Source organism: Vicia villosa, unplaced genomic scaffold (genome assembly GCF_029867415.1).
Source record: "Vicia villosa cultivar HV-30 ecotype Madison, WI unplaced genomic scaffold, Vvil1.0 ctg.001544F_1_1, whole genome shotgun sequence".
Classification (NCBI taxonomy): Eukaryota; Viridiplantae; Streptophyta; class Magnoliopsida; order Fabales; family Fabaceae; genus Vicia; species Vicia villosa.
Genome location: NW_026705660.1, coordinates 103,236 through 125,686, shown reverse-complemented (window position 1 = coordinate 125,686; position 22,451 = coordinate 103,236). Strand labels below are relative to the sequence as shown.

General features: G+C 33.5%; 2 protein-coding genes and 1 pseudogene across 2 annotated transcripts; all 3 read left to right on the top strand.

Annotated features, from left to right (window-relative positions):
* Window positions 1-3,253: 3,253 nt before the first annotated feature.
* Window positions 3,254-10,973, top strand: LOC131635787 (tRNA-specific adenosine deaminase TAD1-like). The gene is made up of 10 exons (XM_058906432.1): window positions 3,254-3,620; window positions 3,749-3,869; window positions 6,382-6,569; window positions 6,667-6,747; window positions 6,906-7,019; window positions 7,189-7,358; window positions 7,442-7,518; window positions 7,592-7,711; window positions 8,059-8,146; window positions 8,239-10,973. Exons 1-10 carry the CDS (start codon window positions 3,470-3,472, stop codon window positions 8,347-8,349), a joined length of 1,221 nt encoding a protein of 406 aa, XP_058762415.1. The 5' UTR covers window positions 3,254-3,469; the 3' UTR covers window positions 8,350-10,973.
* A 308-nt stretch (window positions 10,974-11,281) lies between these two features.
* LOC131635785 (uncharacterized) lies at window positions 11,282-18,815 on the top strand. Its single transcript, XM_058906431.1, has 6 exons — window positions 11,282-11,581; window positions 11,773-12,329; window positions 12,464-12,656; window positions 12,747-12,811; window positions 12,918-13,128; window positions 13,387-18,815. Exons 1-6 carry the CDS (start codon window positions 11,420-11,422, stop codon window positions 13,744-13,746), a joined length of 1,548 nt encoding a protein of 515 aa, XP_058762414.1. The 5' UTR covers window positions 11,282-11,419; the 3' UTR covers window positions 13,747-18,815.
* Window positions 18,816-19,753: 938 nt separating this feature from the next.
* Window positions 19,754-22,344, top strand: LOC131635786 (uncharacterized; annotated as a pseudogene).
* The last annotated feature ends 107 nt before the right edge of the window (window positions 22,345-22,451 follow it).

The window sequence follows — 22,451 nt, the reverse complement described above, 5'->3', positions numbered from 1 at the left end:
GATGAATACTACTTGACCTTATTTTCCATGAATATTAATCAAGGGGGATCGATATTCGATCTTAACTACCCTTCAAGTGTCTTCATGAAGAGATTTTCAGCTTTGGACTTCATGTCCATTAGAGTGGTGCTCTATGTAACCCTAAAATCAAATGGAGGGGAAATATCGTTAAAGTAAAGAAATGCAAGGTAACAATATTGATTCATTTTTTTATGATTTACTAGGAAAAATTAAATCACATTCATAGATTATTCAAAACATTATAGACCATACAAAAGTGTTGGTCCAATCTTGATCATACAAAAGTGTGAGTGTAATTTCGACCATATAAAGTTTCGGTGTAATCTCGATCATATAAAAGTGCCATTGTATTTTAAATTTTACAAAAGTTCCAGTGCAATATCATTCATAAAAAATTATGAGTGTAATCTCGATCATACAAATGTGTAATCTTGATCATAAAAAAATGTTAGTGTAATCTCTGCCAAGCAAAAGTGTTGGTTAAATATCAACCATACAAAAGTGTCCCTAAAATCTCGACCATCGAAAAAGTTAATTATCATCAAGGTCAACTACTGGCTATTGTGGATCTGCATTAGGCCTCGCACGTGCATGTACTTTGACTCCGTGTTCCAATGCCTTATACGAACTACATATGATACTTCTCATTCAATTGCAATGTCACTATAATTCTCTCTCGGACGTTCGATGACTGGAGGAAAAAGAGAAATTGGGCATCAACTTCAACTGAACTCATTAAGAATTATTGCCAAAGCAAACTGCAATAAGCTTATGTTGGCATGCATTCATAAATGGTGACAAGCCAAGTAAAAAAAAAGGTGATGTATAGATTCTTAGACAATTTTAATAATATAAAATTTAATTTTACCCAAAATATAATAGAAGAGGATTAACTTGTATTTGAATAGATGAAAATTCACATGCACAAGGGAGAACATAAGTTATTCTAATGTAGCATCCACATGTAACTTTAGCAACACCTACTCGCTTCACTCTTTCATGCTCTTATGCAATGTGATGATTGTTTATATCCCACTCATAATATCTTGGACCTGTGCCTTTTCTAGGTTATAATGCTTCTATTTATAACCTTTTCCCAACTGGATTTGGGCTTCAAAATCACAACATATCAGCTGCTACAAATCTATAGAAGATTTTGCATAAAAATAGATCTTCAATCAAATCTTCCTAAATTATTTCCATAATTAGAAAATGAATATTCTTCTTGATTCTAACTTGATATTTCTAAACCTACCAATCCGCGCCACATAGGACTTCATAATATTACCAAAATATTCTGTATCTGTTAAATCTTGAACCGATCCAACAACCCAACCCAAATAGTCACGATGTTGAATGACTCTGCATATGACATCTTGTTCGACATGTTGCTCCAGATGATGAAACATTTCATCTCAACATGTTTCTTCATAAAATAGGACTTCTCGATCAACCTGTTCTTCTTAGCAAGTTAACACATCCTATTTAACATATTGCTTCTATATTTGTTTTACTAAAATTAATGTCAATCAACAAAATAGAGAACTAATAATGTCAATGGTGGACAACATTAAAGCAAAAGGGGTGACAATACACTTTCATAAGTTAGCAGTGTAAACAAGCAAAGGTAGAATAACACATAACAAGAAGTACACACGCTAGTCATAACAACATCAATGCATCCAGTATTCTCATCTAAACAACACATCACCAAATGCAACACTGATGCAATGTACTCAACAACTGACTCATCATGCATGTGGTACCAATATGAACAATCAGGTTCATCTCGCTCTCGATTCCCTCTCTAGAACCAGAGCACACCAAACCATCACCACATGTAACGTTTCACCGATTCTCAGGAGAACCAGCTATTTGCTCTCGATCCCCACCATAGAACTAGAACATAACAAAGACGCATGACGTCAGGGGCGGATCCAAGGGGGTATAGGGTATTCCATGGAATACCCTAAATGTATAGAAATTTGTCCACATGGTTAAAGCTTTTGGGAGTTTTATACAAGAGGTCCTGGGTTCGAAACCTGTAACAGACGGATTTTGCATATTCTGTTCTTTTTTTATTACACTTCAATTTTTTAATTTTTTACCTTCACCTCTTTTAACACTTTTTTCTTAGTGCACAACTTCTTTTAATTTTTTACCTTCACCTCTTTTAATCTTTTTTTTTCTTAGTGCACTACTTCCAAGTTTAACAAAACAAAAGAATATTTTGTGAATACTTTGTCTGAGTATTTATTATTCTTCTCCTACTCAAATAAATCCTTAACTTTTTTCCTTCATATTTATCAGGAATTTTAGCGCCAGGTGTTACTAAGTGCTAGTCTATTTTATTATAGATTTTTTTCTTATATCTCAATAAAAAAACTTAAAGTAATTATCACTTTCTTATCTTTTAATCTCATTTTTCAACCAAAACTTTAACTATAAATAAAATGAAATAATTTGTTTTTAATCAGCACAAATGAAAACACACCTTTAGAATTAACTTTTTTTCTTCTAAACACTTCAACCTTTTTTTTGCATAAATTTTATTTTTTTATAAATTTAATTTGTATGTACTAACCATATAATTAATATTTATAATATTGTCAATCAATTGTGAACTCTAAATCATCATTAATTATTAGATTTTAATTATAACCACACACACTTATCAAACTAGTTTTGTCCTTACCGGTGGTCAGTGCAAGTGCTGAGCAAGTATTCTCGGGGATGAAATATGTTAAGAATGAGTTGAGAAGTAGAATGGTTAATCCATGACTAAATGATTGCTTAGTGATATTTGTGGAGAAAGAGATGTTTAATACAATTGATGATATGGATATCATCAAGTGTTTTCAAGGAATGAACAAGAGAAGAATGCATTTACGATTAGACTAGAATTTTTTCGTACGTTTTTTTATATATTTTACTTTCATTTTCGGAAAACCCTAGATTTTGATCCTGGCTCCGCCCTTGCATGACGTCCTGATCGCCATGCTGGTCACGCCTGTCACCTGCTTCCAAAACGCAGAAACGTAATTTTTGCCATTGGAGCCTTATGGAAGCTCCAATTTTTTATTCTAATAATCCAAATCAATCTAAAAAACTAACTAAACAATCATACTTCAATTATTACATGTTATTTCAATCATTTAACACAATCAACATAAACAAGACAAACTTCAATGCCGCGAACTCTTCACTCCATTATTCTACTAATTTAGAATTCAACCTCACATCTTCCTATTCTCTATTTTCTTATTATTTCTTCAATTTATTTTTAATTAATAAAATACTAATATTTTAGTTTTTTTTTATTTGCAATTTTTTATTGGCTCGTTCTATTTTGAACAGCGTAGGGCAAAATCTTCTGTTTCTCACTGCCAGTTCAGTTCACTCTTCTTCTTCTTCTTCACCTACACACATTCAGTGTCATTTCGAAGCCATGTCTACGGCTTCTTCTGAAGGAACGAGTTTGGGACAAAGCATATCCGAAAAGGTTATTTCTTTATACAATTCCCTTCCAAAGAAAGGCAAACCTCAAGGCCGTGAACTCACTGTTCTCTCTGCTTTCCTTCTCTCTTCTCCTTCCAACGGTACTCTCTCTCCTTCCCCTTTTTCAATTTTCAAACTTTTAATCTAAATCAAATGAAAAAAAATTTAAATTTTTATTTATGATTATGGATTTTATTTACTCAGTTTTTGTTTGATTTTGGGGTTTTAGAATTGAAGGTTGTTGCACTTGGAACTGGAACAAAGTGTATTGGACGTTCATTATTGCGTCCGTATGGTGATGTTGTTCATGATTCACATGCTGAAGTTATTGCTAGAAGAGCTTTAATCAGGTTTTCTTCATATCTTGTTTTCTCCATGATGATAGTATAGATTTGTTTATGTATCATATTCATATATACTAGAATATATACTCATGAATTGACACTGACACGTAACACCGGTAATAATATAAGAAAACGAATCTAGTATGATCATCAACAATTGTTAAGAAATAATTGAAACCATCTAGAGATATAGTATTGATAGGTCCCAAAATATCCATGTGAAGAAGATTAAAAGCATGCATAGTGGTAGTGTTTCTATGAGGAAAAGGTAATTTGGTTTGTTTAGCCAAATGACAAGAATCATATATCAAATTTTAATAAATATCAGTGAATGTAGGGAAACAATTTACACATAGTATAGGAAACCTGTCAAGATGGGTGGCCTAACCTATAGTGACGTTAACGTACATCAAAATTATTGTTATGAGTAGTACTAATGTTGCTAAGACAGATTTTATCATCGCTAAAATAAAAAAAAAAAATTGCGAGCTATAGGATCATGATTGAGTATGTAGAGACTATTGATGTGGTCCACATTCCCAATCATTCTCTTGGAAGCCAAATCTGAATAATGCATGAATTTTGAGAGAATATGACATTGCAATTCAGATTAGTGGTTAACTTAGAGAATGAGAGTAAGTTAAGTGAAATTGAGGAATATAAAGAACATTTTGAAGATATAGATTCTTGGCGAAATAGATGTTTCTGGTATAATATGTAACTATTCTGCGCCCATTTGGGAAAGTGATCGGCACAGGTTTGACTTTTTGAATTGTTTGGAAAGATCTAATAAAAGGACACACATGGTTCGATGCACCAGAATCTATAGTATTCATAATGTATTTTCATGAGAATGGGTTAATTGTTTTGGAGATGTTAGATATGATATGTGAAGAATCTCTAGCAGGTTTGTCATTGTGAATTGATTGATGAGATATTTGTAGTCTTGCTGAGGGTATGTGTATCATCTGTGTGAGGCTTGGGATTGCCTTTCTTGCAATCATCTTTGGAATCTTGATGGAGTGGCCTCTTGTCTTGTATCTCAGGGGGAATACATGCACGAAATAGCAGTTTTCGACTGTGTGGTTCATTTTGCTGCAATGACTGCAGAGCATGGAGTTCCTTGATGGCCATCGGAAAGGCTGAGGATCTTACTCAATAACCATTAAATAAGTCTTGCTGAGAGAAGGAAGAGGGTCCACGAGAAGGATTTAGGTGCGTATGATGTTATAATTGTCATTAAGACCTTTGAGGAAACACGTAATGTACTCCAAATATTTGAATTTTTGCATAGATAGACTAAGGGCGCAAGAACATTTAGGTGAACATGTGCAAGAAGGGGTGGGACGAAGGGATTGGAGTTCATCCCAAATAATCTTTAGATCAGTGAAATAGGCGGAGAGATTGTGATAACCTTACTTGATGGAGTGAAGATCTTTGAGCCAACCTGAAAAATGGAAATGATTGCCTTTGGTATAGCGATGTTGTAAATCTTTCCACAATTCCACTGCATTGTCAAAGCAATGGTGCTTTGAGCAATTTGAGTATTTAGGGTTCTTGTAATCAAAATACCATATTGTTGCACCTATCCCCGAGTTTGAAATTAACATCAATTGAGGAAGATTGTGTGATTGAGCCGTTGATGAAACCTATTTTGTTCTTGTACAATAAGGATAAGGCTCGTTTTGTAGATCTGCTACAACTGTGATATTTTGAATCGTTGAGCGGTGGTGCGACGAGAACAGCGTCAGGATTTTCTCCGGGGTGAAGGTAATAAGGGCTCCACAGATTGCTTGAGGGCTCCATCATGGATTGCTGTGATTGGAAGTTTCTGAGGAAGAGTCGGGATCTTCCATGGAAGAAGATCGAAAGAAGAAGAATGATAAGGGAATTTGGGAATTAGGTTTTGCGGAAAAGGAATAGTTTTCTTCTGATACCATATTACTGACAGATAACAGAAAGATTGCAAGGCAAACTTGAATGTTTGCATTCATCCATTAATGAAAGAAATCTTGAATTACAAGCTTAAGCTTCAAGTTGCACACAGTCTGCACATATATAGTACTGGTGTAGCAGACTGGTATAGCCGAGAAAATGAAAGGACTAACAAACTTCCTAACTGCCTAACTAACTTCCTAACAGACTTGACCAACTAATAATTACAAAATGATCTCCAAAACGTATCCAGATGTTTTGGTGTCAGTCAGTCACACCTTCAAACTGAAATGAGATGTCAGTGCTGCATAGATATAAACATACTTTTACATTGCATTTTTCAAAAGTTTTCAATAAGGTTTTCAATTGTGGTTCCATAGGTATTCTTCATATTGAGAAGAATCATTGTTGATGTGTCCGATGCGACTGATGCGGCTTCAACTGCGGTTGTGAAGATGTCAAAATACTTGATGTCGCAGCCGAGACCATAATTCAAAACCTCTTTTTAAAATCTTGGTTACTGATTACCATAACATCTTGCAATGCGAGAAGATATTATTTCATATGTTTCTATTTACGCCAGGTTCTTCTATACACAGATTCAATATCTTTGTGAAACTAGTACCAAGTCTGCACCAAGCAATGGAGGAAAACGGTTCAAATTTGATGATGACAAGTTAGCATTGGAGTTGGACCGAGGGTGTCCTGACAAACGGAAATATACCTTGAGAAGTGGTTGGAAGTTACATATGTACATATCACAGTTACCATGTAATCTATTTGATCACATTCTTCTATTTTGCTTCCTTTATTTGTTGCTATGTGGGTTATGCTCAAGGGAAATTTCCTTTTGTGTTGCATTTTGTAGGTGGAGATGCTTCACTGAGCTCGCATGTCGCTCCTTTGCAAAGTTTGCCTTTAGGAGAAAATGATTCACATTCATCATTATGTAAGCTACATTTTATGTATAACATGATTATGATTATTATTAAATTTGATGTTATAGTGTTGTTTTTCAAATGTTATATTCAATGGATATTTTTTAATTTGAACCTTAACTGTTGTTTTTTATGGTCTGATGAGAAATACTTTTGCCCTTCATTGCAGTGAATAGTTCAAAACAAGTAGGGACAGTGCAGAGAAAGCCAGGTCGCGGCGATACAACCCTGTCAGTTAGTTGTTCTGACAAGATAGCACGTTGGAACGTTGTTGGTGTTCAAGGTTAGATATGCTTAAACTGAGGTTGTTTGAAGTATAGTCATGTTTGAAAACACGATGAATTAGTGCTTTCTGTTGATCTAATAGCCGTCTTTAAAAATTCAAATTAAAATAATATCGATGATTACATTTTTCGGTGAAATATAGTATAAATTGGTTCGTTCTATATCAGGAGCTTTGCTTTCATACTTTCTCCAACCCGTATATCTTTCGTCAATTACTGTTGGTCTGCCGCATAGCAGTCCTGAAAATTTCCATTTCGAAGACAACTTGAAAAGAGCTTTGCATGATCGTATTCGACACCTGAAGAATGAGCTAACATCTCCATTTCTAGTGAACCAAGTATGTGAATATTTTGTATATCTGTGAATAAGATAAAAATTGAATGGTTGGATGCTGATTTTGATATGTTTTTCATTTCATAGCCACTATTTCAAGCTGCTCCGGTGCCGCCTAAGGATTTTCTGCAATCTGAGAGTTCTGCTAACAATTTGACATGCGGGTACTTGCGTAAAAAAAAGTTCATATCAGTGTATGGTTTTTTGTTGCATTTAGCTGAATGTTGAAAATTTCAGGTATTCTATTTGTTGGAATGAATGTGGCTTGCATGAGGTCAGTTTGGGAACTACTGGAAGAAAGCAAGGCACTTCTGCAAAAGGAGCACTCTATCCTTCATCAGAGTCGTCTTTATGCAAGTAAGCTGACAATTTGCACCTGGACCTAAACTTTGTTTGGATAAATAGCTTAATTAAACATTAATAATGGTTATCATATAACTGATTATGCATAAGCTTTTTCTATATGGAAAAAGTTTAATATAAAACTGTTTTCATATAAGCTGTTTTGATAAGCTATTCTGAAGAGTTTACGGAAATAAGCGAAAAAAAGATTATGGACAATGTCATAAACTGTTTTCTTAAGCTGTTCCAAACCGTCTCGCAAATTACTTATGTTATGCCAGTAGATATATTAAAATAAGTTAATCCAAACAGGCTTATACTATATATCTTGTTGAATACTACTGACTATAGTTGCTTTTCAGAAAGAGGCTATTAGAGGTTTTCTTGTCAATGAGAAAAGAGTGCTTGGCCATGTCCCTGGACGACGAGATTACTTACAGAGAACTCAAGGTATTTCATATGACGGTCTAGTTTATGTCGGGAATGAATATATTTGGTCTTTTTCGCGTTTTCACATGTTTTGCATGTCGACTCCTTTGCAGGACGGGGCCGAAGAATATCATTCAGCGTCGAAGATTTTTAAAGGGAAGCCACCTTTTTGCGACTGGTTTGTGAAACCCTTGGACTGTGAGAAATTCGCCATTTCAAAATAATACATTTATGCTTTATGATATTGATAATCTCCTCTTGTTTAGGAGCATTTAGAAATGATTTTTCAGAGAGGAGCGTATATTAAAATGAAAATAAGCTGGCTTCAAGGTTACAAATTATAAGTCTTAATCTGTTTTATTTGACTGAAAACTTGATTAGCACAATTCTAAGTTAGCACATGTGTTTAGCATTGGCATTGATGTTCAAAAATCCAAGTCAAATTGAAAATTGCATGATTATCGTTAGTTCTGTTCACAGTATGAGTAGAATACACGTAAATGTCTATTACAATACCCTATGTTAGACAAGAACAAAACTACACTAATTTATGTCTTCTTTTTACATTAATTTTGAAAAGTTGAAGGAGGATTTGAATGTGAAGTTAGATTTGGAGACGAGTTTTAGAAATGTACGGTTTTTGTCTAAACAGAAATAAGATGGAGAATATAAAATGTAAGTTCAACAAAAGGAGAATCGCTATGGACAGAGAGGTGTGAGTTGGAGATTGTATCATCCCATAAGTCTTGCAGTTTAAATATCTTAGATCTATAATACAAAATGCTGGAGAAATAAAAGGGGATGTAAATCATCGAATTCAAGTTGAGTGATTGAAATGGAGAAGAGCTTTAGGAGTTTTATGTGACACTAAGGTACAACTCAAGTAGAAGGGGAATTTTATGGGACAACATTAAAATTTATGATGTTGTACGAGACAGGATGTTGGACGGTTAATACGAAGCACAAGAATAAAGCAAGTGTGATAGAAAAGAGGAGATTTTATGGTAAGGAGATTAGATGCAGAGAAGTTAAACAGCTAGAGGAGGAGAAGTTAAACAACTAGAGAAAGAGAAAGATATATAAAAATTATAAGAGAAGTTATTAAGAAAAATCTCGAGATTAATAATTTGGATAAAAACATAATCTTGAATAAAATTTTATGACAAAAATTGATCCATTTAGTTAATTTCACTCATTGGGATAAAACTTTATTGTTGTATTTAACACTATTATTGCATGAACAATGTTTATAGATTGTTAATTTTTTTCCTCAATAAAACAACAAAATATAAACAAAAGAGATTAAAAAATTTAAATGAAAAAATTTGTTTCTAAGATTTCATTTAGTTGTTGTTTGTAGGATATTTTTTTAAATTAAAATAATATATTTTTTCCAAAATCAATTTGCAACTTTGTTGACTTTGAATTGAGGGTTTTAACCTAATTTATCGGCTTCTAAATGACATGGACGTAACCTAACTATCTTGGTGGGAACAATGAAACAAGACTTAATTAATAGTCTTCTCTTCCAATTATTTTTAAAGAATATATATTTATATTTAATTTTGTATTAAATAAAAATATACTCGCCGATAAGACAGTTCAATTGATAGCTTTTCATATATTCGCCGATATTTCACTTATTTATTTTTAAAGTAATTTAATTGATAGTTGTATAGAAATATTTGACTGAAAGTATGGAGATTCAAATTTGAATATGTGATATCTCACTTATTTATTTTTAAAATAGTTTAATTAATAGTTGTACAGAGTCCAAAGTGTGAATTCAAACCTGCCGGATCTCAGTCATCAAACCACTAACCTAGAAAAGAAAATAAAAATACAGACTTGCCATGTATTTTCTGCACTTGTATATTTAAGATGCAAAACTCAAAAAGCATGCACCTGGATATTTGACTTATTACTATAATATAGTTTTGGTTTAGCTTTGGCCTATATTAGAAGTAATTGACTAGTTAGGCCTAATAACTAATGAAAAATTATGGTCTACATTTTGGTGCCTTTCCGTTTACGCAACATGAAAGAGCCTCATTAGTTAATTGAGAATATAAGAAAAAAAAAATAACCACGCTAAAAAAAATAATTATAATTGAGCCATTTATTTTCAAGGATATTTAATTTATTATATAAATCAATCAATATTTTTGTATGTAATACAAGAGTATATGGTTTAATGAGATTGAAGTGAAACCAAACAAGTAGACCCATTTTGTGCTTTCAAGGGTCTTGTATGTCCTTTTCTAAACATTTCAAAACTGTTAACATCAAATGGAAGAGTAAATGACGGAAGAAAAATGTAGAATAGTCTTTATAGTCAATTCAAAATTAGACTTTTGGGCTTTGAAATTTAAAATTTAAAATAAAATATTCAATTTAATAATATTGATATTTATCACTTAATCAATTATGTGATCCTAATTTAAATTCTAAGACATGGTATTTAATTTAATTATATTTACACCATTATTCTTTAGGAACTACAAACATAACAATCTAACAATATTCATAAAATAATATAACTAAGCATTTTGGTGAAGTGTGGTTGTAACTTGTAAGACCATCCCTCGATATACTCTATGATTGATCTCATGCCCTTAAAAGGGTGACAATAAATTCACATATAGTATACTATAAAATAGAAGGTCTCTGGTTGGAATTTGAGACATATAGTATAATAATATTAATATTACATATTTCAAAATTCTAATTTTAGTAATGTCAAGAAGATGTTTGGCCAACTACACTACACCCACACATAACATGCGTACTTTAGTATGGTTTGTTCAAATTAAAGTGAACTAAATTAATATGGTACATAATTAAATAATTAATATAGTACATAATTAAATATTTTATATATGAGAGTTAACATAAAGTTAAATGTTTTAATATATACTTAGATTTTAATTATATTCAATAATCATTAAAGACAAGTTTTGAAATAAAAATTGTTTAAAAAATTCTAGTTGAAACAATTTTTAACCATATGTTATTTACCTCCCAACAAAATTCTAAATTTATTGAATTTTTTTTCTTCTAAAAACTTAAGATTAAGACAAAGAAAAACTATATATTAAATTTAAATACTATATAGGTTTGAATAAACCACATCCATAAGCTAACCGTGGACTTAAAACTAAGACTAATAGAACTCTAATAATACAAGGACCACATTCATTTTACATACCTTCTCTTAAACAACCTCTTTCTTACATAATAGTTTCAAGTTTCTCAAAACAAGAGTTAGAGAAACTAGGTTGATTGAACTCAAACATGAACAAGGACAATGAAACATATCTCAAACTTTTCCAACGAGGTTCTTCTAATACTCACATGAGTTCTTTGTTCTCCAAAAAAGCTAAAGCTACCACCACTGTAGTTGCCCTGTTCTGCTTAGTAGCAACTTTTTGTTACTACTTTGCAGCCTCCAATAATGTAAGCTTTCATCTATATTTAATTTTTCTCACTTTTTTTTGTAAGTAATGAATACGTGTGATGTCGCAACTTCAAACCCGTGCCTTTACATCTGATATCTCTCTACAGCTACCAACTCAGTTGGTTTAACGAGATTTTTTTTTTATCAGTTTTTTTTTTACAAGAAACTAATGTTAAATTTATTTTTAAAGAATATAATTTCAGGTGATTATTTCATTCCAAATCAAAACTCTTCACCCATCTCAACAAACAAACACCAAACACAAGAATATCCACTTATATGCACCAAAAGGAACAAGACTGAGACACAAACATGTCCAAGAGACTACTTTCCTACAAAACATAACCCAACAAATCAATATAGCCATGTTTGTCCCTCATACTTTAGATGGATTCATGAAGACCTAAAGCCATGGAGAGAACAAGGGATCACAAAGGAAATGGTGGAAGAAGCAAGAAGAACAGCACACTTTAAGATAGTGATTGTGGATGGAAAGTTGTATGTGGAGAAGTATAGGAAGTCTATTCAGACAAGAGATGTTTTTACATTGTGGGGTGTTTTGCAACTATTAAGGTTGTATCCTGGGAAGTTGCCGGATTTGGAACTCTTGTTTGATTGTGACGATAGGCCTGTTGTTCCTTCGGATAAGTTTCATGGCCCAAATGCTTCGCCACCTCCTTTGTTTAGATATTGTTCTAATCAACGGAGTTTGGACATTGTCTTCCCTGATTGGTCCTTTTGGGGATGGTAAATTCTAAACTAACTTCACTTCCTTTATTATATTGATGCAGTTGGTTGTACGTTTGTTTGCTATTTCTGTATCATGTTGATTATATATAATGAATATTTATAAAATGGAATTTGAACAAATTTATATATAGGGCTGAGATTAATATAAAGCCATGGAAAGATACTTTGAAAGATATTAAAGAAGGGAACAAAAAGACCAAGTGGAAGGATAGAGTACCTTATGCTTATTGGAAGGGGAACCCTTATGTTGCTCAAACTAGGAAGAATCTTTTGAAATGCAATGTTACATCGGAAAACGATTGGAATACTCGCCTATACATACAAGTATTTTCTTAATCAATTTTGTGTTATGTTTTTCATGCAATTCATATGAAAGGAAGATTGATTCATTGTGTATATATGTTTGTGTTACAGGATTGGGTAAAAGAATCCGATGAAGGTTACAAAAAATCCGGGTTAGGGGACCAATGTACTTATAGGTTTGTTAATTTAACTTCAGTTCAGTTCGATTTAACTATTTTTTAACCGTCCTAGTCCTAACACATAATTTTTTTTTAATGTTGTGTCATTGTTTGCTTGTGACAGGTACAAGATATACATACAAGGATATGCTTGGTCTGTTAGTGAGAAATACATTTTGGCATGTAATTCCATGACATTATATGTAAAATCCGAATACCATGATTTTTTCATGAGAGGCATGGTTCCATTACAACACTATTGGCCCATTAGAGACCATTCTAAATGCACCTCTCTTAAGTATGCTGTAGAATGGGGCAACAATCATACCGATAAGGTATCTCTCTTTCATTCTCTTAAGTATTTGAGTTTAGTAACAATGCAATATAGGTTATATTTCATTATTTTGACACAAAGTTGAAAAGAAAATTCACATAATAAAATATAATGAGTCAGTCCGTAAATTCTAGCTCAACTGACAGAAGTCAATATTGTTAGGTTTGACGTTATCACCAGTTTTCGAATCCTGTACTCACGGTTGTGTGAGTTTTTAGTAGTTATTATCACTTTACATTCCCTTAAATTTATTGATTAGGCACAAGCAATAGGAGAGGCTGCTAGCAGATTCATACAAGAGGACTTAAGCATGAACAATGTATATGATTACATGTTTAATCTTCTCAATGAATATGCAAAGCTTTTGAGGTTCAAACCAAGTATACCTCAAGGAGCTGTGGAATTTTGTTCTGAAGCAATGGCATGTGATTTAAAGGGTATAGAAAGGAAGTTCATGGAAGAGTCAATGGTGATGTTTCCTAGTGATTCAAATCCATGCACTATTCCTCCTCCATATGATCCCTTAACTTTACAACAAGTTTTAGAGAGAAATATTAATTCAACAAAACAAGTGGAAAATTGGGAAGATGAATATTGGTTGCATAAAAATAATGGGTAATAATTTTGGCTTAGTTGTTAATTTATTGAATAATTTATTATTGTTTTTAAACTATGTATTTATTTTATAGTCCTGGAAATCTACAAAATTACAGGTTTTTAGTCCTTATTAAAAGATTGAAAAATCATGAAGTTTGTAGCTGTTGAAAGTTTGAGATAATTAGATATTTAACTAAGCTTTTTGGTTTAAACTGCCCATAGGCCATGTTGTATTAATACATGTCTCTGCATCGTTTTTAGACCCACCCCTACATTACAATTACAATTGAAGAAAAGAAAACATTGTTGCTATTTTATTTTATACATTCATTCATATTTATAAGCAATTCAAAATTATATAATTAAAATGTTTAAAGTTCTTTAAAAAGAATTTTGATATGCGTGGTTTTAGAGATTATTCTTTATCAATTCAAGAAAAAATATAAATTATAATTAAAAAACACTTAAAAATTATACTTTTCTTCTTTTTTTTATTAAAAATGTTTTTTTTAAATAATCAAAATAGTTATTTTATTTTTAATATGGAATATTTTTTAACGAAATGATTTAGAAAAAAAGCTTAAACACAAGTATAACAAAAAGAATTCAAAAGTGATTTTTTTAAAGGTTTAATCGTACTAGAACTAGAAATAGGTGGAGATTAAATGAAACAAAGGTGCAGTAGAGCGAGCTTCAAACATGGCGGAGCGAATGTGGACATATAAAGTTAACACTCCAACACCCTAGTCAATGAAATAGTGAGAAAGTAGTTTGAGCGTGTGAATGAGAGAATATCTGAAATGGAGTGTGGTTATTTATACAGAGGGAGTGATTAAAACCCTCTCCGTGAAATTTGACGCCTCACGTGGATTGTCATCCAATCAGATCCATTGGTGAGAAATATATTTGAGGCTAGAATCATTTGTCCTTGACTATAGTAAGGTCCCACCTATTCCGCACATTTTTCAGTGCAATGCTTGTTATTGGGCCTTTCGTCATGGGCCATGTGATCAACCCTGAACAAATATCCACTTAAGCCTTTGTTCCTACTCGTAGAATGAGGGCTAGTCGTGCATGCCTTTAGTCCGACTTTTAGGAGAAGGAAATGGAATAACCTTGATGGGACATTAATAACATTGAGATCAAGCACATTGAATATCTCATTTGTGATTAACAACTTTTTTCATGGGAATCTCGATGTGTGGTCCTATGTCTAAAAGAAATGATGACTTATTGTACTAGTGTATTCGACTGTTCTAAATAGTTCTAAGCAAGATCTTGATCGTTGGTGGTGCAATTTGCACTAGTGTATTCGACTTATTGTACTAGTGGATAGTGCATTTGTCTTCATTAGAGGTTATATGGGGAGTCATGGGGTCTCATCTTCCCTTTTGTCACTTATGAATCTTGAGAGCTTTTCATCTGTGTTTGCAATTTCTTTCATCTTCGTCAATATCCCCCGATAAACTATTACTTCAGGTTTTATAGAGAAGAGAGTTATGGAAGATTTGAAGGAGAAAATTGTTATAGGCGGGGAAGGAATGTTGGGTAGCAAAATTTACAGAGATAATGATTACTTCATTTGATTCTTGAAGGGTTTTAATGACCAATATGCACCTATTAAGGCACAAATCATGCTCATGACTCCACTTTAAACCATCAAGAGAGTCTTTTCCCTTTTAATACAACAAGCAAGGCAAATCATTACACTAACCCCTGAAGACACACTCATTACACAAGTCCAAAAACCCTACTACAAAGGCCACCCCGTCGAGTCTACCAACAAAGCTCCCTTCAACCCCAAATCGAAAGGCCTTAGAATATGCACATATTGTAGCAAACCTGGTCATACCGTTGAGGTATGCTTTAAGAAACACGACCTCTCACCTTACCTCTAGAAGGAAAACATTATTCACACGGCCTCTGAGGAACAAGAATCCAACAATTCTCCTTTTGGACAACTTGAAGAATCGCAAGACATTCTCAACTTAACCACTGAGTAACAACATGCCCTAACTGCCCTTCTTCAATAAGCAACTACGATTCCAACTGCAAACATTCAACACCTCCATATCAATACGCTTCCCACTTCAGGTAATCATAAACTTAATCATATAACATCTACTTCTAATACTGAGTGGCTGATAGACAAGGGGCGACTGATCATGTTTTTAATTCTCAGTCCCTTTTTACCACTCTCAAGCCTATTACCCCTATTATGGTAAGGCTTCCTAATGGAACCTCTATCACCATAAAACATTCGGGCACAATACATTTTAACAGTTCTTTTTACCTAAATGATGTACTATATATTCCTACTTTTTCCACAAACTTAATCTCCATTTCTAAGCTAGCTAGTTCCTCAAACTGTGCCCTTATTTTTACTTCTTCTAACTGTATCATATAGGGGATCCCTACCCCGATGAAGATCGGTACATCTAGCTCACACCAAGGGCTTTACAAACTAACATCCCCATCCATTACTCATAATAATGTGCCCCCACAATATTAACAATTGTAACCTTTGGCACAATAGGCTTCGTTATGCCCCTTATGATACTCTTGTTAATATCAATAAATTTTTTCATTTAACTGCTATTCAAAAAACTGTTGATCCATGTGATATATGTTTTAAAGCTAAACAAAAATGTTTACCCTTTCCTAATAGCAAAATTAAAACCTCTACTATTTTTGAATTAATTCTCATGAATATTTGGAGCCCCATTTCATCCCCCTCTATCAATAGACATAAATACTTCCTGACTATAGTTGATGACTTTAGTAGGTATTGTTGGATTTTTTGAAGAAAACCAAAGCTGAAACATCTAACCTTATCAAGGCTTTTGTTAAATATATTCAAACTAAGTTTTCAACAACCATTAAAACCATAAGGTTTGATAATGGGCCAGAGTTTCTTCTTAAATGTTTTTTCTCCACTCAAGGCATCCATCATCAAACCTCACGTGTTTATACACCACAATAGAATGGCCTAGTTGAATGAAAACACCAACATATTGTTGGTATTACAAGGGCCATTCTCTTTCAATCTAACATCCCTAAACGTTTTTGGTCATATGTTGTATCTTATGTTGTTCACATTATTAATTGTTTGCCATCTAATACACTACTGCTTAATGATATTCCTGACTACTCATCTATTAGAACCTTTGGCTGTTTAGTATATGCTTGTATCAACACCACCCACATGACCAAACTAAACTCAAGGTCCCAATAATATGTCTACCTAGGTGTTAAACATGGGGTAAAAGGTTCCATTTTGTACAATATTCAAACCAAGAATATTTTTATCTATAGGGATACCACATTTTATGAACAACACTTCCCTTACAAAAACAACACACGAACACCTTACCAAACCTCTAAACCACTCCACCATCCCCTATTGAAGACCTTTTTTAATACCTACCTCAACCAACTAAACACACTCCACCACACACCTGTCACAACACCTCCCATCTCCACCCCAACACCCCACCACTATAAAACAATACAGCTAATGAGACCAATACTTGGTTTATCACACCCCTTCCTCCCAACAAAAAAACCATATGATGTAAGTGGATTTTCAAACTGAAATTCTCCCCCAATGGTACCATTGAAAGATATAAGGCTAGGATTGTTGCTAAAGGCTTCACTTAAACTGAAGGCCTAGATTACCTTGAAACCTTCAGCCCTGTCATAAAAATGACAACAATACGGTTGTTACTTTCCATTGCTACCACCAATGATTGGCATGTCCACCAGTTGGACATTAATACTACCTTTCTCCATGGAGATATGGACCCAGGAAACAAACTGGAAATACCAAATGAAGCTGCCATTATAGATCCAATCGTATTCAGAAGCATCATTGGTAAGCTCCTCTACCTTGTCAATTCCAAACCTGACATTGCTTTTTCCATTTGCAGGTTGAGTCAACACCTATCCAAGCCAACTCCCACACACATTCAAGCAGCCTACTGGATCATCTGCTACCTAAAGAATGAACTAGCCCTGGGCCTGCACTTCAAACGTCAATCATGATTCAACCTCATAGGTTTCGTAGACTCCGACTAGGGTGTTTGCCCAACTAACAAAAGATCTACTACAAGGTTTCGTTTCTTCCTTGAAGACAATCTAATTAGTTGGAAAACAAAGAAGCAGTAAGCTGTGTCCTGTTTGTCATCCGAAGCAGAATACCGAGCACTCACCAACACCACCTGCGAAGCACAATGGCTCATATACCTGCTCCATAACTTTCAAATACAACATCCACAACCTGTTACTCTATACTGCGACAACCAGAGCGCCATTTACATTGCCACCAATTTCATATTCCATGAACGCACGAAACACATCGAGATGAACTGCCACGTCGACCATGAAAAACTACAAGACAAAGTTATTCATCTTATGCCATTATAGATCCAATCGTATTCAGAAGCATCATTGGTAAGCTCTTCTACCTTACCGATTCCAGACCTGACATTGCTTTTTCCGTTTTCAGGTTGAGTCAACACCTATCCAAGCCAACTCCCACACACATTCAAGCAGCCTACTGGATCATCTGCTACCTAAAGAATGAACTAGCCCTGGGCCTGCACTTCAAACGTCAATCATGATTCAACCTCATAGGTTTCGTAGACTCCAACTAGGGTGCTTGCCCAACTAACAAAAGATCTACTACAAGGTTTTGTTACTTCCTTGAAGACAATCTAATTAGTTGGAAAACAAAGAAGCAGTAAGCCGTGTTTTGTTTTTCATCCGAAGCAGAATACCGAGCACTCACCAACACCACCTGCGAAGCACAATGGCTTATGTACCTGCTCCACAACTTTCGAATACAACATCCACAACATGTTACTCTATACTGCGACAACCAGAGCGCCATTTACATCGCCACCAATTCCATATTCCATGAACGCACGAAACACATCGAGATGAACTGCCACGTCGACCATGAAAAACTACAAGACAAAGTTATTCATCTTATGCCAATTAACACTCGAAACCAAGTAGCAGACTTGTTCACCAAATGCCTACACCTTGGCCCCTACAAATCCTGTGTTACCAAACTTGGACTGTTGAATATCCACTCCAGTTTGAGGGGGGGGGGGGGGGGTGTTAACATGCTTATGCTCATTCTTGTTAAGCCCATTTAGCCTTTTATTTACTTTTGAACCTTGCCTATATAAGGCCCATGTATTCAACATCTATAATGTACAATTTACATTTTATTTTCTATTATTCAGAAAATGTCAAATAACTTTTTATCCATGGCAAATTTCATCTCTCTTCTGCTAACAGTTATCAACATTCTTCACGATGATCAATATTTGTGATCAAGTAGAACAATTATTTATCTCATGCGAGTTGAGCTTGATTTAATATTTAAATTCAAACTCGACAAAATCCAACATAATATTCAACCCTAATCAAATCCTTTCTAATTTTAATTTAATTTGTGTACAATCAAAATTTCATAACTTCAGCAATCATCCACACCTAAATCGTTGAATAAAAAATTAAACAGTATGTATTTCAAATTTAGTATTTTGATTTTATATAAAAAATTTAAAAATATATCCTAAGATCTAAATTGTGCATTCACATCAATTGGTTCATATATGATTAATAATAAAATTAGTTATATTTTTTGGTTAAATCAGTTCAATTAATAACTATATAAAAATTCATATGAATGTTCATGGTTTCAATCCACCACATCGCACTTATACATATTAATAACTAAAACCCTTTGATTCTCCACAAAACTGTCTTTTTTAGAGTTAAACAATTTAGTGTCATTTTCGTAACCCTAATACTAATCCAATGAGAGAGATTATGCTCAAGCAGCAAAAGGGGCAACTAGATCACAACTACGATTACTATATTATTATATTATAAATATAAAAACTAACTAGTGGTCCAGCTGTAGATCACATCGATAAATTGAATACATTAATATTTAAACTATTAAATTAATCATTAAAAAAATAACATAACCCTCCTCCTATATTAAATCAACTATATTTAAATTAACCAATCAGCTACAATCCAAAAAAACTCACCAAAACGAGGACCATGTTCGTTGCACATCCTTACTTCCTCTATCCCCTACTTTACTCTCTCTCAGTTTTTTAGTTTCTCATGTCTCCAACAAATTTTAGGACGATTCAACTTCAAGCATGAACAAAACATACCTGAAACTCTTCTGCGGCGGTTCTAGTCAACAGAAGCGGTTCATGTTCTCCAAGAACGTTAGAGTTTCATGCTTATTAGCCACTTTTTGTGCTTTTGCCGTTTGGACTGTGAGTCACTTTATGCATCAAAACTACCTTTCTTTTTTATTTATTCTTTATTTTCTTCTTCTTTTAATATAGAGTAATAGTGTTATTTGTTAAAAAAATCAATATATATATATATATATATATATATATATATATATATATATATATATATATATATATATATATATATATATATATATATATATATATATATAGTAAATAATGGAGTGAGTTTCTTTATGCTAAGCATGACCAAATATATCCAAAAATGTTAGTATTTTCTGCTTTATTAGAATCTGACATTGGAATTATTTTTGAAGTACTTATTTGCAGGTATTTCAATTCCATTTATTCACAAAGACAGACTCCATGACCAAGAAGATTTTCTTCTTAGATGCATAAAAGGAAAATCTTTCAAACAAACATGTCCTACAGACTACCCTACAACACATAACCCAACAAATCAAAGTGGACATGTTTGTCCCTCATACTTTAGATGGATTCATGAAGATCTAAAGCCATGGAGAGAAAAAGGGATCACAAGAGAGATGTTGGAGAGGGCAAAAAAGACAGCACATTTTAAGCTTGTGATTGTGAAAGGGAAAGTGTATGTGGAGAAGTATAGGAAAGCTATTCAGACAAGAGATGTTTTTACTTTGTGGGGTATTTTGCAGATGTTGAGGTTGTTTCCTGGGAAGTTGCCTGATTTGGAACTTATGTTTGATTGTGAAGATAAGCCTGTTGTTCCTTTGGATAAGTTTCGAGGCACTAATGCTTCGCCGCCTCCGTTGTTTAGATATTGTTCTGATCAATTGAGCTTGGATATTGTCTTCCCAGATTGGTCTTTTTGGGGATGGTAAGTGTTATAAATGCTTGTGTTGCTTGGACTTGGAATGGAAAATATGACCGTTTTTGAGAGTCTGTAAGGCGGATTATCGCACTTAATAAAAAAATTTGTCATAGTTAAACTGTAGATAAATAGAGTCCGATAAATATTTGTTACTGTTAAACTCTGGTGAAATAGAGTCTCTAATTGTTTTTCATGGTTGAACTGTGATTTATCTACAGAGACCTCCAAAAAGTTAAGACGGCTTTGTATTAGCATAGTACTAATGTTTATTTTTAACAGGGCAGAGACAAATATAAAACCATGGAAAGATACTCTAAAAGATATAAAGGAAGGGAACAAAAAGACAAAGTGGAAGGATAGAGTACCTTATGCTTATTGGAAAGGGAATCCTTATGTTGCTCAAACTAGACAAAACCTTCTACAGTGCAATATTACATTAGAGAAGGATTGGAATACTCTCATATACATACAGGTAAATAAAAATTCCATCAGATTTTTCACAAGTTTTCCTTGCAACTCACACCAATAAGAAAATTAATCCATTGTGTTTATGTTTGGATAACAGGACTGGATTCAAGAATCAAATCAAGGTTTCAAGAAATCTAGTTTAGGAGATCAATGCACTCACAGGTACATGAATAAATTTGACTATACTATACATGATATTAATAGTCAAAACTCATTAGTATGGTGAAGGCTTGAGATCAACGAGTGTGCTCATCTCTAGGTTTCAGATTCGGTTCCTCCCTATACCTTACACTTATATGTATATATTGTTTTTGACTCGTGACTCGTAACAGATACAAGATATACATAGAAGGATGGGCTTGGTCTGTTAGTGAGAAGTACATTTTAGCATGTGATTCCATGACATTATATGTAAGATCCAATTACCATGATTTTTTCATGAGAGACATGATGCCATTACAACACTATTGGCCTATTAGAGACAATACTAAATGTTCATCTCTTAAGTTTGCTGTAGAATGGGGCAACAATCACACTCAAAAGGTACCAGCTATGCATAACTATGCTTTTATTTTACTATAACTTTGATGTTACATAATTTCTCACTCTCTCTATTTTACAGGCACAAGCCATTGGAGAGGCTGGTAGCAAATTCATACAGAGGACTTAGACATGAAAAATGTGTACAATTACATGTTTCATTCACTAAATGAATATGCAAAGCTTTTGAGATTCAAGCCGAAAATACCGCGAGGAGCTGTGGAGTTTTGTGCTGAAAAATTAATGGCATGTGATGTAAATGGTAACAAAAGGAGGTTTATGGAAGAGTCATTGGAGAAGGTTCCTAGTGATTCAAATCCATGCACTCTTCCTCCTCCATATGATCCTTTAACTTTACAACATTTTTTAGAGAGAAAAGTTAGTTCAACAAGACAGGTAGAAATTTGGGAAGATGAGTATTGGAAGAGTAAAAACAATGGACAATAGTATTGGCATATTTTTATTTTTCTTATTGACAAAACATTTGCATGATTGTTAATATTTTTTAGTAGAAATTCATATTCTCATTCTTTTAATTCCTTATTGATCCTCCATGTATATATAATTGTTACAAAATTA

Excerpts from the sequence above, each read along its gene's own strand:
- LOC131635787 (XM_058906432.1), top strand. The coding sequence starts at position 3,470 with ATGTCTACGGCTTCTTCTGAAGGAACGAGTTTGGGACAAAGCATATCC. Across the intron at positions 6,748-6,905 it reads TGATTCACATTCATCATTAT|TGAATAGTTCAAAACAAGTA; the intron begins GTAAGCTACATT and ends CCTTCATTGCAG. Across the intron at positions 7,020-7,188 it reads GAACGTTGTTGGTGTTCAAG|GAGCTTTGCTTTCATACTTT; the intron begins GTTAGATATGCT and ends GTTCTATATCAG.
- LOC131635785 (XM_058906431.1), top strand. The coding sequence starts at position 11,420 with ATGAACAAGGACAATGAAACATATCTCAAACTTTTCCAACGAGGTTCT. Across the intron at positions 11,582-11,772 it reads ACTTTGCAGCCTCCAATAAT|AATATAATTTCAGGTGATTA; the intron begins GTAAGCTTTCAT and ends TTATTTTTAAAG. Across the intron at positions 12,657-12,746 it reads ATACTCGCCTATACATACAA|GATTGGGTAAAAGAATCCGA; the intron begins GTATTTTCTTAA and ends TTTGTGTTACAG.